The sequence below is a fragment of the Myodes glareolus genome, chromosome 23, assembly GCF_982192425.1.
Source record: "Myodes glareolus chromosome 23, mMyoGla1.1, whole genome shotgun sequence".
Lineage (NCBI taxonomy): Eukaryota > Metazoa > Chordata > Mammalia > Rodentia > Cricetidae > Myodes > Myodes glareolus.
Genome location: NC_142048.1, coordinates 20,092,577 through 20,105,898, shown reverse-complemented (window position 1 = coordinate 20,105,898; position 13,322 = coordinate 20,092,577). Strand labels below are relative to the sequence as shown.

At 37.8% G+C, this 13,322-nt stretch overlaps 1 protein-coding gene across 8 annotated transcripts in view; it reads left to right on the top strand.

The window, feature by feature from the left end:
* Positions 1-13,322, top strand: part of Asb5 (ankyrin repeat and SOCS box containing 5) — a 56,044-nt gene that overhangs the window by 24,945 nt on the left and 17,777 nt on the right. Inside the window, exons 1-2 of one of the 8 annotated variants that reach the window (XM_085680313.2) lie at positions 8,571-8,652; positions 8,726-8,869. The exons of 5 other annotated variants lie outside the window; for them this stretch is intronic. In XM_085680313.2, the coding sequence (XP_085536439.1) occupies positions 8,589-8,652; positions 8,726-8,869 (208 nt within the window). In that variant the 5' untranslated portion in view covers positions 8,571-8,588. Of the gene's footprint in view, positions 1-4,292; positions 4,464-8,562; positions 8,653-8,725; positions 8,870-13,322 lie in introns of those variants that run through there. 2 more of the 8 variants (XM_048455776.3, XM_085680314.2) reach the window with 2 other exon arrangements.

Here is a 13,322-nt window from a genome sequence, read left to right as displayed (position 1 = left end):
GAAGAAGGGAATTATAGCTTGCTAGACAAGATGTCACTTGATCTTTGAAAGAACTGTTCATGGCACACAGGAAAAGCAGTGCCTTAGATATTGAAGAAAGTCAGTAAATATTTTTAGAATGAATAAAAGACCCTGAAAGAAAATGGGGATTAAAGTTGCATTACGCATGGCTCAGTAAATTAGTCAGACAGACACAGATCTATGACGGTTCTAGCTTGCTCTAGTTGTGTCATCCATGGAAAATAGCTTAGTGTCTGCAGGTCTCAGTTTCTTCCCCAGTAAAAGAAAACTAACTACCTGTACTCCCATGGATCAGTGTAAATTTTACATGAAAGAGAAGTTGTCTAAAATTACCAAAACCACTTCCTACTTTATCTGGCTTAGAACTTATACTGTGTAAATGTTAGCTTTTTACATAACATTGCTATTTCTAAAAAATGGTATATAGCTTGCCATAATTTAGTAGTGAAACTGCTGATAGGGTATCTGATCCTAAGTGGTCAGCCCTAAACATTCTTACATAATGATAACAATAATTGGATCTAGTTTGTTGTTGTTGGAGAGTGTGTGTATGTGTGTGTAACAGTAGTTATTCTAGAAGAAGTCACAAATTTGAGAGATGGTGAAGACATGGAAGTAGCTATAGGGGAAAAAAGGATGATTGAAATGATATAAACACCGCATATTCATGAATGAAATTCCAAAAGAATTAAAAATTAAAAAAAAACACTTCAGAATTCTAATAAGAAACAGTGTTGCCAAGAAGCACATAATCATGCCAGGCTGTGTCTACTAAGCATGTCTTATATGCCAACTGTGTTCATTCAATAGGTAAATAATTTCAGAACCCAAGTGTTTGATTTTATTTGTCAGTTTCATACTAATCGGTGGGGGCGTTCCAGTATTTAGTAAGTTGTTATATGTTCATTAAATACCTGGAAGTAAAACAGTTTCAAGTCAGGTTCTTCTGCTACTACCAGCCGCTACTTCTACTTCAGTCCTTGACGCTGACAAAAGAAGCCGAGAGGGAACAACAACATCATCCAAGCTTAGATTTGCATTCTCTGTCCCACCACTCTGCCTGCTCTCCCGGCTGGCCTCTTCCATATAGAAGGGTGAGTATCAGAGAATCGGAATTATTCAGATTATACAAAACAAAGTTGGCTAAAGACCCAAGCAAGATAAGCAGTGAATTTTATGTTAAATATTATGGATATCGTTGGTTGATACTGAGATATCCTTCGTGAAGATCAGCCGTCTTGAGCCATCACCTAGAACTGGAGCAAAGCAGTGCAAGTGATTGGCTGGTAGACCGGACCTAAGCAGAATTCTGTTTCGGCAGCCTAGCTCACACATGGGACTTTCCTCTATGATCTGTCCATATCAAAGGATTTTTCTTCACAGAAATGCTTTGAACAGAAATGACTCAGGTTTTAAAAATGTATTATCTGTCTTTTAAAATCTTGTCAAACATTGGTTCCTGCTAGACTTCAGGTATATAGAAAGCATGTGTGGTGATTCATCTAGCTTCCTGTGCAAATTCTAGGCAGCTCCACTGAAGATGTGTATGTCATCTTAATGTCATCTTAAGGACAGGGACGGAGAGAGCACCATCCTCGCCAGTGGGTTAGGCCTTCTGTTTGACAAAGACGGTGCATAAACAACACTCATGGCCGATCTGCCAAAGTGGACAAGCTTGGCATTTAATGTTAGAATAGAGGCCCATGTGATTGATGGCTTTCGATGTTTTCTGTTCATAAGGACTTTTGCAAATGCACTCAAATTTCATGTGAAAAAAAGTTCAACAAAGAAATCTGAAGAACTGCCAGAAACCAAACCTTCTATAAGTACGTTCTTAGTCATGGTAAAAATAAATAAATAAATAAATAGATAGATAAATAAATAAATAAATACATGGTGTGGCTAGAATTCTGTGGAGGAGAATGGTTATATGTAAAATATATTAAGTCCTTATCTATGGTGCATGTCATGTCTGTTTACTGAGCAGCTGTTATATTCAGACTAGAGAACACAAGTTGCTAAGTTTACTCCCTCTACAGGTTTGTGACCCTTCTAGGTTTGCAAGCTAGCAACTTCTAGAGATAGAAATGAATTTGAGCAAAGTATAGTTTGTAACAAAAATGCTATTTTATGAGATTAGTAAAGACTTTGTTCTTACACAAGTGCTGGAGGCTAGTCCAAAGATGTCCTTTATGAACTTCATTAGACAATGTTTCATGATATATGTGGTACTGGTTGTTAGATATGGTTTTTCCTTCCTTATTTTGTATTCACTGGTTCAAAATGTTATCCTGTAGTGCTGGGTAGCAAAACAGTATGCTGGAAAGGGCTTAAGGTGCAGGAGATACCCTGGGTTCCACTGTCATTTTGCTCTTAACCTTGGTGGAGATGTAGCCTAATACTATGCCTTTCTTAACATCAGTTTCATCAGCAAGATACGTTAGACGGGATCGGTTGTGTTTGAATCCCATCCACTCACCCCTAATCTCACTGACGCTCTGTTTTGAAATGATCTGGAAGCTCACTTCAGAAGTGGATGCCTTGGGCAATCCTATGTGTGAAGAGACCATCCTGCACATCCCAGTACCCTCAGGCAGTTCTATGGAGTGCCTAAGGCTTTTTGAGTCCCTGGAGTAGACAGTACCTAAGTCTGCTTTTAGTGCCAAAATGCTATATGTTCATATTTTGACATGTAGCTATTTCTGTGCCAGCGTAGAGAGCCCCAGTTATCTCTTGACATAGTTGTGCTGTTCTCAGCAAGTCTGCAAATGGCAGTTATTTTAGGGCTCTTCTGTTGGACTTGCAAATGATATACACTTCTATAACTTACTCCCTCTCAAGTATCTCCCATGCTGAGTTGGAGCACATTGTGGGTAAGGTTATCTTATATTTGCATTGGTTCTCATCGCCTCCACCAAGTACATTTAATGGACTTAGAAAATGCTGTTAGATCATATTTAGTGTCCTTTTTTACTCCATGAAAACAAGCACTTACTCCTTGTTGTACCTGGGGGAACCACTATTCTCTTATTATTCTTTCTCGTAGAGCAGGTATTCAGAAGATGTAGACAGTTGACAAGAGCGACCCAGTAATACTCAGCATGCAATAAAGGTCATCATAAAAGACACTTTGGTCTCTATTCTTAGAGCTGTATGATTTCTGATAACATCTTCCTCTACTTAAAAACCATTTTAGCTGTGGTTTTCTTCTTGGTGTGCCCGTTAATTGGCCACCTGTTGAGGTTTTGTGCTATGTCGACTTCATTATGTTAAAATTACTCTCATTTTTTTTTTCTGTATTGAATTGGCCAGACCAGAGACGTGAGTATAAGGTTTGTTAGCAGCATAACAAAGCGGCCAGTTTTACCCTGTGAAGTTAGCATGGGGCAGCCAGTATATGTTCTCCCTTTCTTGTTCCTCTTGTCCCTCTCTCCTCTCCCTTTTCTTCCTCTCACCCTCACCCGCGTGGTCCAGTACAGTCAACTACATTTTCTCCCTGCTGAGAATTCTTCCCGTTGCCTCCTTCGATCTACAATAAAAGCCTTCTCTTCAGTCACACCTTGGGGCAGTCACGACCTCATTTCTCTCAGGGGTAAGATGCATTGTTTAAGAGATGAGCCATTTCCACGTGAAAAAGATACTTTTAAAAACTAGGAATGAAGAAAGCAAAGATAACAAAAAATACAGAGCATGACCTGGAGAGAATGACAAGGTTACAGAAGAATGGGAAGCTGCGGGAAGGGAAGCTGGAAAGATTTAAGGGTGGGGTGTGGGATAAGAGCTGAGGGGAGACAGGATGCCAGTGGCCTCTGTAGCAGGTGCTGGCTGAGAGCGCCTAGAGGCAGCATGGGCATTAATACGCTAAAAGGTGACACAACCATTTGTCAGGAGTTTCTTTTGGTCCTGACAAGACCCTGCTTATTGTTTCTTAAATTGTACCCAGTTTGTGACGTTTAAAAGCCTTACTTATGTAGCATGTCTTCTCAAATTGTCTCCATTTTTACTGATGATATAATGTCCTTTGCGTCTTGCACTTAAGTGCTATTTTTTAGCTCTCCCGACCATCTGGAAGTATATGACTTTTCCTATGTCCTTTCCTACCTACTCTGCTCTAGTCAGGAGGGGAACCATCAGGAAGCACACAGAGTGTCAGCTGTAGGTTTCACTGACTTGTGAAACAAAGGCTAACTGTTAGCTAACAATCCCTGTGGACCTCCTGTTTGACTTGCCTCAGGCTTCACCCACCCTCATTTATTTACTGGACCAACAGACTTAGCTATGCATGTTCACATAGAATAGAATAAGAAGTAAAATGGAGCAAGAATGGGGTCTGAAGTATCTCCTAGTATTGTACGGACACATGGCCTTGTAAGGAAGCTCCAGCACGGCCTGTTGGGAGTGAGTGATGCTGCTCTGTAAGGAGGAACACCTGCCCCTGGGAGGTGAGGCTTCCTCAGGGGCTTTGTGATGCTATAAAGTGACGATCCGTCCTAGTCCTAGCCAACTCATCAGTGATTTGGACGGTTAAATAAACATCTGTTATGGGAGAGAACCGTACAGTTTAGAAAATGGAGTGAGGGCAAAGGGGCTGCTCAAAAGGAACAGGTGGCTGCTATGCAAGCCTGGCAAGCAGAGTTTAATCCTTGGAGTGGCCCATGTGGCGCGCGCGTGCGCGCGCACACACACACACACACACACACACACACACACATCCCATACAGACACAACAATAATAGAGTATAAAATATTTTCCCAATAATAAAGGATTTAAAGAGCATATAAATTAAAGTGCCCCTGTAGAAGCAAACTTATAAATCGAGCTCTAGGGGAAAGGAAAACTGTCAAGCCATTCCATAATAAAATTGCTGTTTTTTTCTTTGATAGAATATTGTGATTATAGTGAAAATGCTAGAGACAGATGGCTGAAATATTTATATATGGAATTATGAACTGAGATTTGTTGCCAAATGTCATGGATGCCTTTTTAGAATACAATGATGGTCATGTTGATGTATTTGCTCCATAAAACACTGGGAAAGGAGCCGACCTAGACTTGGGTAGGGGTTTGCTTGTTTATCCTATCTTTTTCTGACAGTGGAAGAAAAACTTGTTCTTGATTCAAGAGCCATCATTCAGAAATATAGTCTCAGAAATGTTAATCTTTGAATAATCATGGATTCAACCATATGCTACCTCTGAGAAGCAATAATCTATGTGAACTGGTAATACCAACTTAAAAAAGGTTAAATTTGTGCCTTGAAGTTAGATTTGTAAGTGGTCAGCAGGTAGGCCCTCTTTCTATTTTTTTTTCAGGTCATCCTTGCCTAATCCTGTCTTACATCCTTATATAGATTTCCGTCAGAATTCTTCTCAGGTTTTAGCTTTCTGGCTTGCAGTGTCTAGAAGGAAGAATCTTTCTCCTCCATAAAAAGTTCCATGTCTTAAGTGACTTCCGGTGCCTTTTTCTGAATCATTTCTAGTTTCACCATCTCACAGGGGACTAGTCACCACAGCAAAGTCTAAACACAGGAATGTGTTTAGACACATTGGCACTAAGGAAAATGGGAATAAAATAAGATCCTTTCATATTCCATCACTATTTTTTTAGCCTTTATGAGTAGAAATTACTGGGTCATCTCTGGTTCATAGTATGTTTTAGCTATTTTTCTCTAAGATTTAATAAATTAGAGAACATAGTCTTCTATGGAAAATGATTTTTCTTAGTTTTCCTAGTGTTTTGTCTGAGACTAGCTCCTCTACCTACTCATCATCTACTTACTATCATCTCTACCTACTTATCATCTAAGGTAACCTAATGATACCTTAGAATATATACAACTTGATTTTTTGCATTTATACTAGGAAAGATATTAGATTCTTCTATATAAGTAGTTAAGAGTACATAGATAACCAACATCTAAAGGGATCTACTTCAAATATTTAATTTACTGTGTTTTATTTTAATGAAATAATATAGCTAAAGAAAGCATGTATAAAATGAGCATGTTCTATTCAATAGTTTGTAGTTTTTTATTGAATGACCTATATCATATCCTTCAATCCATGAAATCACTTTTAAAAATTCCTTTCTTCTAAGTAATTTACAATATTAAAATGGAAAAAGTCTGCCTCAGTTTATTTGCAAGCCAAAACATAACTAAGTTAAGTGTATAGGTATGATCAAATCCAGTGTCTTCTTTTATAGATAGACAGAAAGACAGATAGATAATTATTAAAATATAATTGCATCACCCCTTTTCCTTTACTCCAGCCCTCCCAATTACTCTCACTCAAACTCATCCCATAACCTCCCTGAAGTTAATACATTTTTCTTTGACTATTATTGTCACACACACACATGTGTATGCATGTGTATGTACAATATTATATAACCTGTTTGAGCCTGATTTTGTTGGTAGTGTGCATGTACTTTCAAATCAAATACCAAAAAGGATTCCCATTTCTGATACAAGCTGATTCTTTTTCCCAGACGTCATTAGTTACCTGTAGTTCCTCGTCTAGGAGTGAGACCCCCATTATCCCCTTTTCATATTAACATGCCCACTAATGTTGCCATTCTTGTGGTCCTATTTATGCAGCCATATATAGGAGAGATGGAGTCACAGAAGACTTCCTGGTATTCTAGTTCTTACAGTCTTTCCTCCTTCTCTCCCATGATGTTTTCTGAGCCACAGATGCAGGAGCTGTGAGGTAGTTTTATTCACTGGGGCCATACTTCCCTAGACCTGTTGATCTCTTCATTCTGTTCCATTGTGTTTCTCTGTGGTGGTCTCCATCGACTGCAAAGCGAGACTTTTATGAGGAGCTAAAGCAACCTAATCTTTAGGAAGCAGTACGGATTATGCTGGCTATTTCCCCCCTTCACTGTACTGAGAATTTGATTGCATCACCCAAGGCTTAGAAAAACTTCTGAGGTGTCCTTAAGTTTCGTATTTGAGTTACTCTTTAAGATGGCATGCCATTTAAAAGATGGGCCAGGAAAATAACATAGTCACTCAGGCCTTGCACTCATACTACACAACTTAGGTGGAGCATCAGACACAGACAGCTTAATATAATACATCGTATCTAAGACTGTTTTAAGGACAATATTGTTCCAGTATTTGAAACTTCCCATATTTATTTTTTTCCACATTAACAAAAGCATGAAGCTAAACATCTTGAGCTTAAAACTGAAGTTTCTTTTAATATTTTTAAACAATAAAATACTATTTACTTTCATTGTAAGAATTCATACTATCTTGGTAAGTATAAACTATGCCACAAGAAGCCAGTGGTTAAGTATTATTGGCCCAAGCCAATACCAAAGGCTGAATAGGTCTTTCTAGTCTTTATTTCATCTGGGGAATGAGCCACCCAAACCAATTGGCCTAGCTGAGCTGTCTCTGAGCTTAAGTTTTACTGGGAATATCTAGGTCTTTTAGTGGCAATACATGGTGCCTAAAACTCATGTACTAATTTTTCTTTTGTGTGTGGCATAAAAACTGAATCAAAGACTCTTAGCGACAAAAGAGTATGATGACACCCACCCAGCCAATGTTTTAGAAAGTGAGGAAGGGGTATAGATAGATAGGTGACTTTTCCAGGTCAGAGCTTGAGATGAGCAAGGCATGTTTTGGGTATCCATTAGTGATTTATTGATGTAAGTAGCAGCACCGTAACGTGGCAGCAGATGTCAACAGGCAAAGCATGGAAAATCATTTCATTCAATGATTCGTTTTCCTCCTCCTTGACTTATTACAAGGGGACAGAGCTCCAATTAATTCCTTTCCTCTATGGACCAATAGCAGCTAGAGCCTTAAAGATGGTACTAAAGAAATGAAGGCAGATAATTGGCTCTGTCACCATTTTTCATCTGGGCAGATCTCAATATGTTAATGTCTTGTCATATGATGAGCAGCTCAGTTAATCCATGGAGTTCCATCACAGGTTACTTGTTCTTCTTCCTCCACCATGGATTGTTAACCCTGTTCAATCCTAGATGCCAGAAACAAACAAATAAATAAACAAAAGGCACATGTTTAGTTTTTCCTCTCATCTCTCCAACTTCTCCTTCCTTTACGTTTTAGGGTGAAAAATTCTCAGCCATACTTAAATCGCCTACTGATGCCTTTTGTTTTAGAAATGACCTCTGGAAAAAAAAATCACAGTAGTGAGCTGTGCTTATGGGAATAAGAAGTCTGTGATTTTTCAATTCTAAACTTAGATCCTTACAAAATTAAAACACAAGTTAGATACCAACTGATCCGTATGTACATATAATGCTTATTTCTCGTGATGCTGGGGTAAAGCCCAAGGAATCTTTGAGCCAGAGCCTTTTGACCAGGAAGTTCTGCCCAGCCTTTGTCAGTGGGAGTTTTACATTTTACATTAAAGCAACAGCAAGCGATTTTAGTGATATTTCACAATTCACATCACACAAACAGTTAAATATTTCTTGCTGCGAAGAGTCTCTGCTTTAAAAATAGAAAATGCTGCAGCCTTTCTGGCCCTTCCCCCACACTGCCTTTACCAGTCCCTTTCCAAGTATTTCTGAATAGAGCTCAATGCTGAAGCCTTTCTCCAGGCAGCACACAGGAACCTTTGTGAAAGTCGGAAGGGAAGGAAGAAGTAGGTAGAGAGCCAGATGCTAATATTTCTTCTGGGGTAGAGCACTTGTACTCATGACACCTGCTTGTTACAGACAAACACACCAACCAAAGTATGTCTGCAGACATTGCTGTGGAAGGGAACGCCATTAAGCAAATCCTCCCGAAAAGAAAACTAGCAAATATAGAGGAATGTTCTTCTAAGCGAAAAACTAGCTGGGGTATTCTGACCAGTCAAGGTTAGTATAGCAGCCATTTGCAGTAAACTACATTGACCTAGTTTGGCAAATACTAACTTTAAACTGTGGGCGCTTTCCAGAATGTAGATTCTGAGGTGGGAACATATGGCGTGGCAGAGGACTGCCCAGCAGTTCCATCCTTTAGTGTTTGAAAATGCATCTGCCGAGTCTCCACTGTGATTGGATATGAAAGACAATGATCAACTTTTAGATGCTGTGTTAATCCTCTTTTCATTTTAGCAGTGAACTCTACGTTGGCATAGAAATGGAAACAGGCAATTATGCAGGAAAAGGCTGTTTAGAAACAATATAAATTTTAAATCATGTATTTTAGACCATAAGCTAGAAGGGTGATTTAACTAGGAAAACGAGTGCAAGGCCTTTGTTGAAATGTCCTTACATTTTGTGAATTTTAATAATAGAAAATTGTGTTAAGTATGAAGAAGATTGAACACAGTAGTTCAAAGAGAGGTTCTGGGAGGGAACTTTATGGTAAAAGCAGAAAATACCTTAGCAAAGAACAGAACACCAATATAGTCCATAAAAGATTTAAATGCTGGAAATGTGGAATCGGAAACAAACTATCATCTCATCGTAACAATTATGTTTACTATATAATAGGGTTTGAAGATTGTTATTTATGAATTATTCATTCTCAAATAAGGCAGTTTTAAGCCAGACACATATTTTTAAAAGATTGAAACATGCAATTGGATTGTTTCTCCTCACTACAAACACATCTTCTTACTTAAGACTATCAATATGCTCAGCAATAAAATAGCCGAACAGCATGAACACAATTTGACTGAAAGAGAACAGGCAGAAAGGCAAAAGAATGAGCTGTCACTTTAAAACATGAAAGCCTAATTCAGTGACCTACAAACTGTTTTTCTCCTGTGTGTTTATTATGCGCTGGGAATAGTGACAGCTGTTGGAAAGCATCACCAAGTAGTTTCACGTGTCCTTCTAAGCCTTTACGTCCGCAGTGAATGCAGTGCTTTTGGTAGAAATGATGATCGTCCAGACTTTCGTTAAATGGAGAGAAAATTATCCCAGTGGTAGACCTCAAGAAGTGACCATGATAGATGTGTGAGAGATGACCAAAAAATTGTCTGAATTCACTTAGATGAGTCTCTGGCATCTTAGTCCTGATAAAGGCTCCATGGGAGGTTGAAAGTAAACTACAAAATTACGTTCAGAATCTAATTATGATAAATAACCTTTGACCTACTTTGAATATATTGAAATTATGGTAAATGGGAAACTCACTATATTTGGAGAGGGAAACAAGACATAGCAAACTTCTACTTGATTAAGCTTCAGGATTTTCCAACACTGCCTTATGAACAGGCCAGGCAGTGCCTTTAATCCTAGCACTCGGGAGGCAGAGGCAGGAGGATCTCTGTAAATTCAAGGCCAGCCTGGTCCACAGAATAAGTTCCAGGATAGTCAGGGTGACACAGAGAAACCTGTCTTGAAAAAAATCATAATAATAATAATAATAGAGTTATTAAAAGTGGATAAGTAGAATTGCCATTTACAGTAGGGGAGTTTTATGGGCTACAAATCAAGAATTCAATTTAAGTTGAAATTCCTATTTGCTCATCTAAAGGAAGAAGTTGGATAGCCAGCTGCAAATGAAGTGTAAAATTTAGAGAAGACTGAACTGGATAAAACAATTAGGATACCCAACCTGTGTTATTTAAATAACTATGGGACGGGTAAAGATCTCAAGAGCTAGTGGACAGAAAGACACAGTCCAACATAGAGGGGAGGCAATGAAAAGAGAACATCTGAGCCAGTAAGAGTTGACTCCTATCAAAGAAACACAGGGATGGTCAATGCGTACGAGGTTTTTGAACATCGTAGACTTAACTATAAGACTATGTTACTAAGGCCACTTGCTAGGATGGGAATTCCGTTTAAACCAGTGGAGAAGGAAAACAAAAAGTATCTGCTCTTTAAGGAAATGATGAATTTGCTTTTAAAAATCTTTTGAGAAGTCAGAACGTTATCTGGATGAATGCTCCAATGTGGGTGCTAAGATTTATTAGAGGAATCAGGCCGACCTCTAGCTGTGGGGTTACCCATTTATGTACCCATGATGACTGTCCCAGTACTGTGACCATTCCTTACCTACTCATCTGATTTATGATGATAGATGAAAAAGGGTTGATGATATAGAGCTCCATAATCGTAAATAAGTTATTCCTTCTTCAGTTCATTATAAGTAGCTAATGTGTTTCTGATAAAAGGCACTCACTTTGAGAACAATTAGGAGCCAGTATTCAAAACTGAAATACCATGAGAAAGCCATTTCTCTCTATATTTGCTTAGACATTTCCTGACATTTACTCATACAAAATAAGAAAAAGGAGCCAAAATGTTGAAGGGTGACCAATGGAAACCACAGGACGCTTCTAGTTTGCCTGATCCTAATCACTTAATAACGTATTTATTTGTTTATAAGCTCATTAACACCAAAAGTCTATGTCAAAGTATAACATTAAATAATTTTTTAACATGTATCTTAAGTGCATGGTTGGTGAGAGTTTTTCATGCATGTATGTATGTCTGGTGCCTGTGGAGATCAGAAGATGGAGTTTTATATTCTGGAGCCACAGTTATGGAAGCCTGTGAACCATCATGTGGGTGTTGAGAACCAAATCGGGTCTTCTGCAAGAACCAATGTGCTCAGCCACAGCGCTGTCTTACCAGCCCTCAAATAGACTCACGGTTTCTATATGCACTTTTGGCTTTGATATTTTCTGTCATACTAATAATTTTAGTTTGTTTGTATTTTGACTTTTTTTTGCTTTTTTGAGCTTTTTTTGTTTTTTTCTATCTTTCTGTCTTTAGAGGGGGAATGGAGAAAACATGAAATTAAGTAGGTGGGTAGGTGGGAAGCATCTGGGAAGAGTTGGGAGAGTGGGGAAGGGGAGTGACTATGATCAAAATATATTGTGTGAAATTTTTTTAATAAGAAGAGAAGATCAAAGTATAACATTGCTGTTTAGTTTTCAAATGAAATTCACTAATTCATTTAATTGGTTTTGCATGATATTATAATCAAGAATCATAAAAATGACCAGTAATGTCTACCAATGCTGATCAGACAGCTAGGAAGAAACCAGTAGGATCTATGATGGTTTGTAGGTATGGTCTAAAGATAAACTGACCTGAAGTTGGTTGAGTATAATCATGTGAATTTCTTTGATTCTAATAAACTCAATGGCTGAATCTTAACTGTTTTCTGTGAAAATTTTATTGCTTATATGGTCAAATATTTTTTCCTCTGTGAAAGATTTCAGAAACTGGGGAAATACTTTAACTTTTCTTTTAAAAAATGATATGAACCTAAAAGTTCTTGAGGAAAAACATAAAAATATTAAATTTATGGAAGTTTTATTCAAACAATCATAGCATTAGGCTAAGTTCTTTATTAATACTGACTTCAATCCCATGAGGAGGTGGAATTGCCTTCCTTTGTGACGTTAAGAAAACACTGTTTTCAGGTGCTGACTTCCAAAGGTCCCATGAGTTGTTATATATGTAGGCATAAGTTGTTATATATGTAGGCTTGATTTTGAAATCAAGAATTTCTCCTGGCAGCACCATTGATCTACAAGGGCAATTGATATGATTAGAGTATCTGCCTCAAACTAAAGCCTTCTTTTAGAAAAAATATTCAAATTCATTTCTCTTGCTTTGGGATATATTTAGAAGAAACTGATCAGTAAAGATGCTGTAAACTTCATTCAATTCCCTAAGATAAACTATGACATGCATTTTGTTTGTCATATTTGCTTAGCTTTTCTATTTCTGTTCAAGCCCATAAGCAGAGTCTTACAAGATAATGAATGGCTCATAAGGAAAAATAAAAGCTAATCAGAATAAGTTGCATCTCCATGTAATTCAGTATATTCTTCTATAACCATGGAGAGTCCAGCTATGGCTGTGCTAATATTATTATAAGAAAATTTTCATAGTGGTGATAGGAACAGAAAGACAAGGTCAGTCTCTGTTCCTGAAGACACTAGTTTTGATGGCACATTATTTACATTTTACTGAACATGTCCTCAAGAATTTCTGTTAATCTGGTTGTTTGTATTTACAAAATAGCTCGTTACATGCCTGGTAATTTATTTGTAAACTTGTGCGAGAGGGACCAAAAAATCTTGGGCCTGGAGCTTACACGTTTGGGGGTGTCTTTACATTCTCAAGTTACAGAGTTTTACAAAGGATTCTTGTCAGTTATAGTCCTAAACTTAAGTTGCCTTGGATTCATAGTGAATCTGCATCTATTAAAAAGAAGACGGTTGATTTAATATCTTATAACTAAGGGAACTATAAAATGCCTCAACATTCTCCATAAAAATGAAAAGGTTACATGAAAAATGTCACTGTTTTTTTCTCATGATTACAATTTCTTCTTTGAGGTAAGTGTGATGCA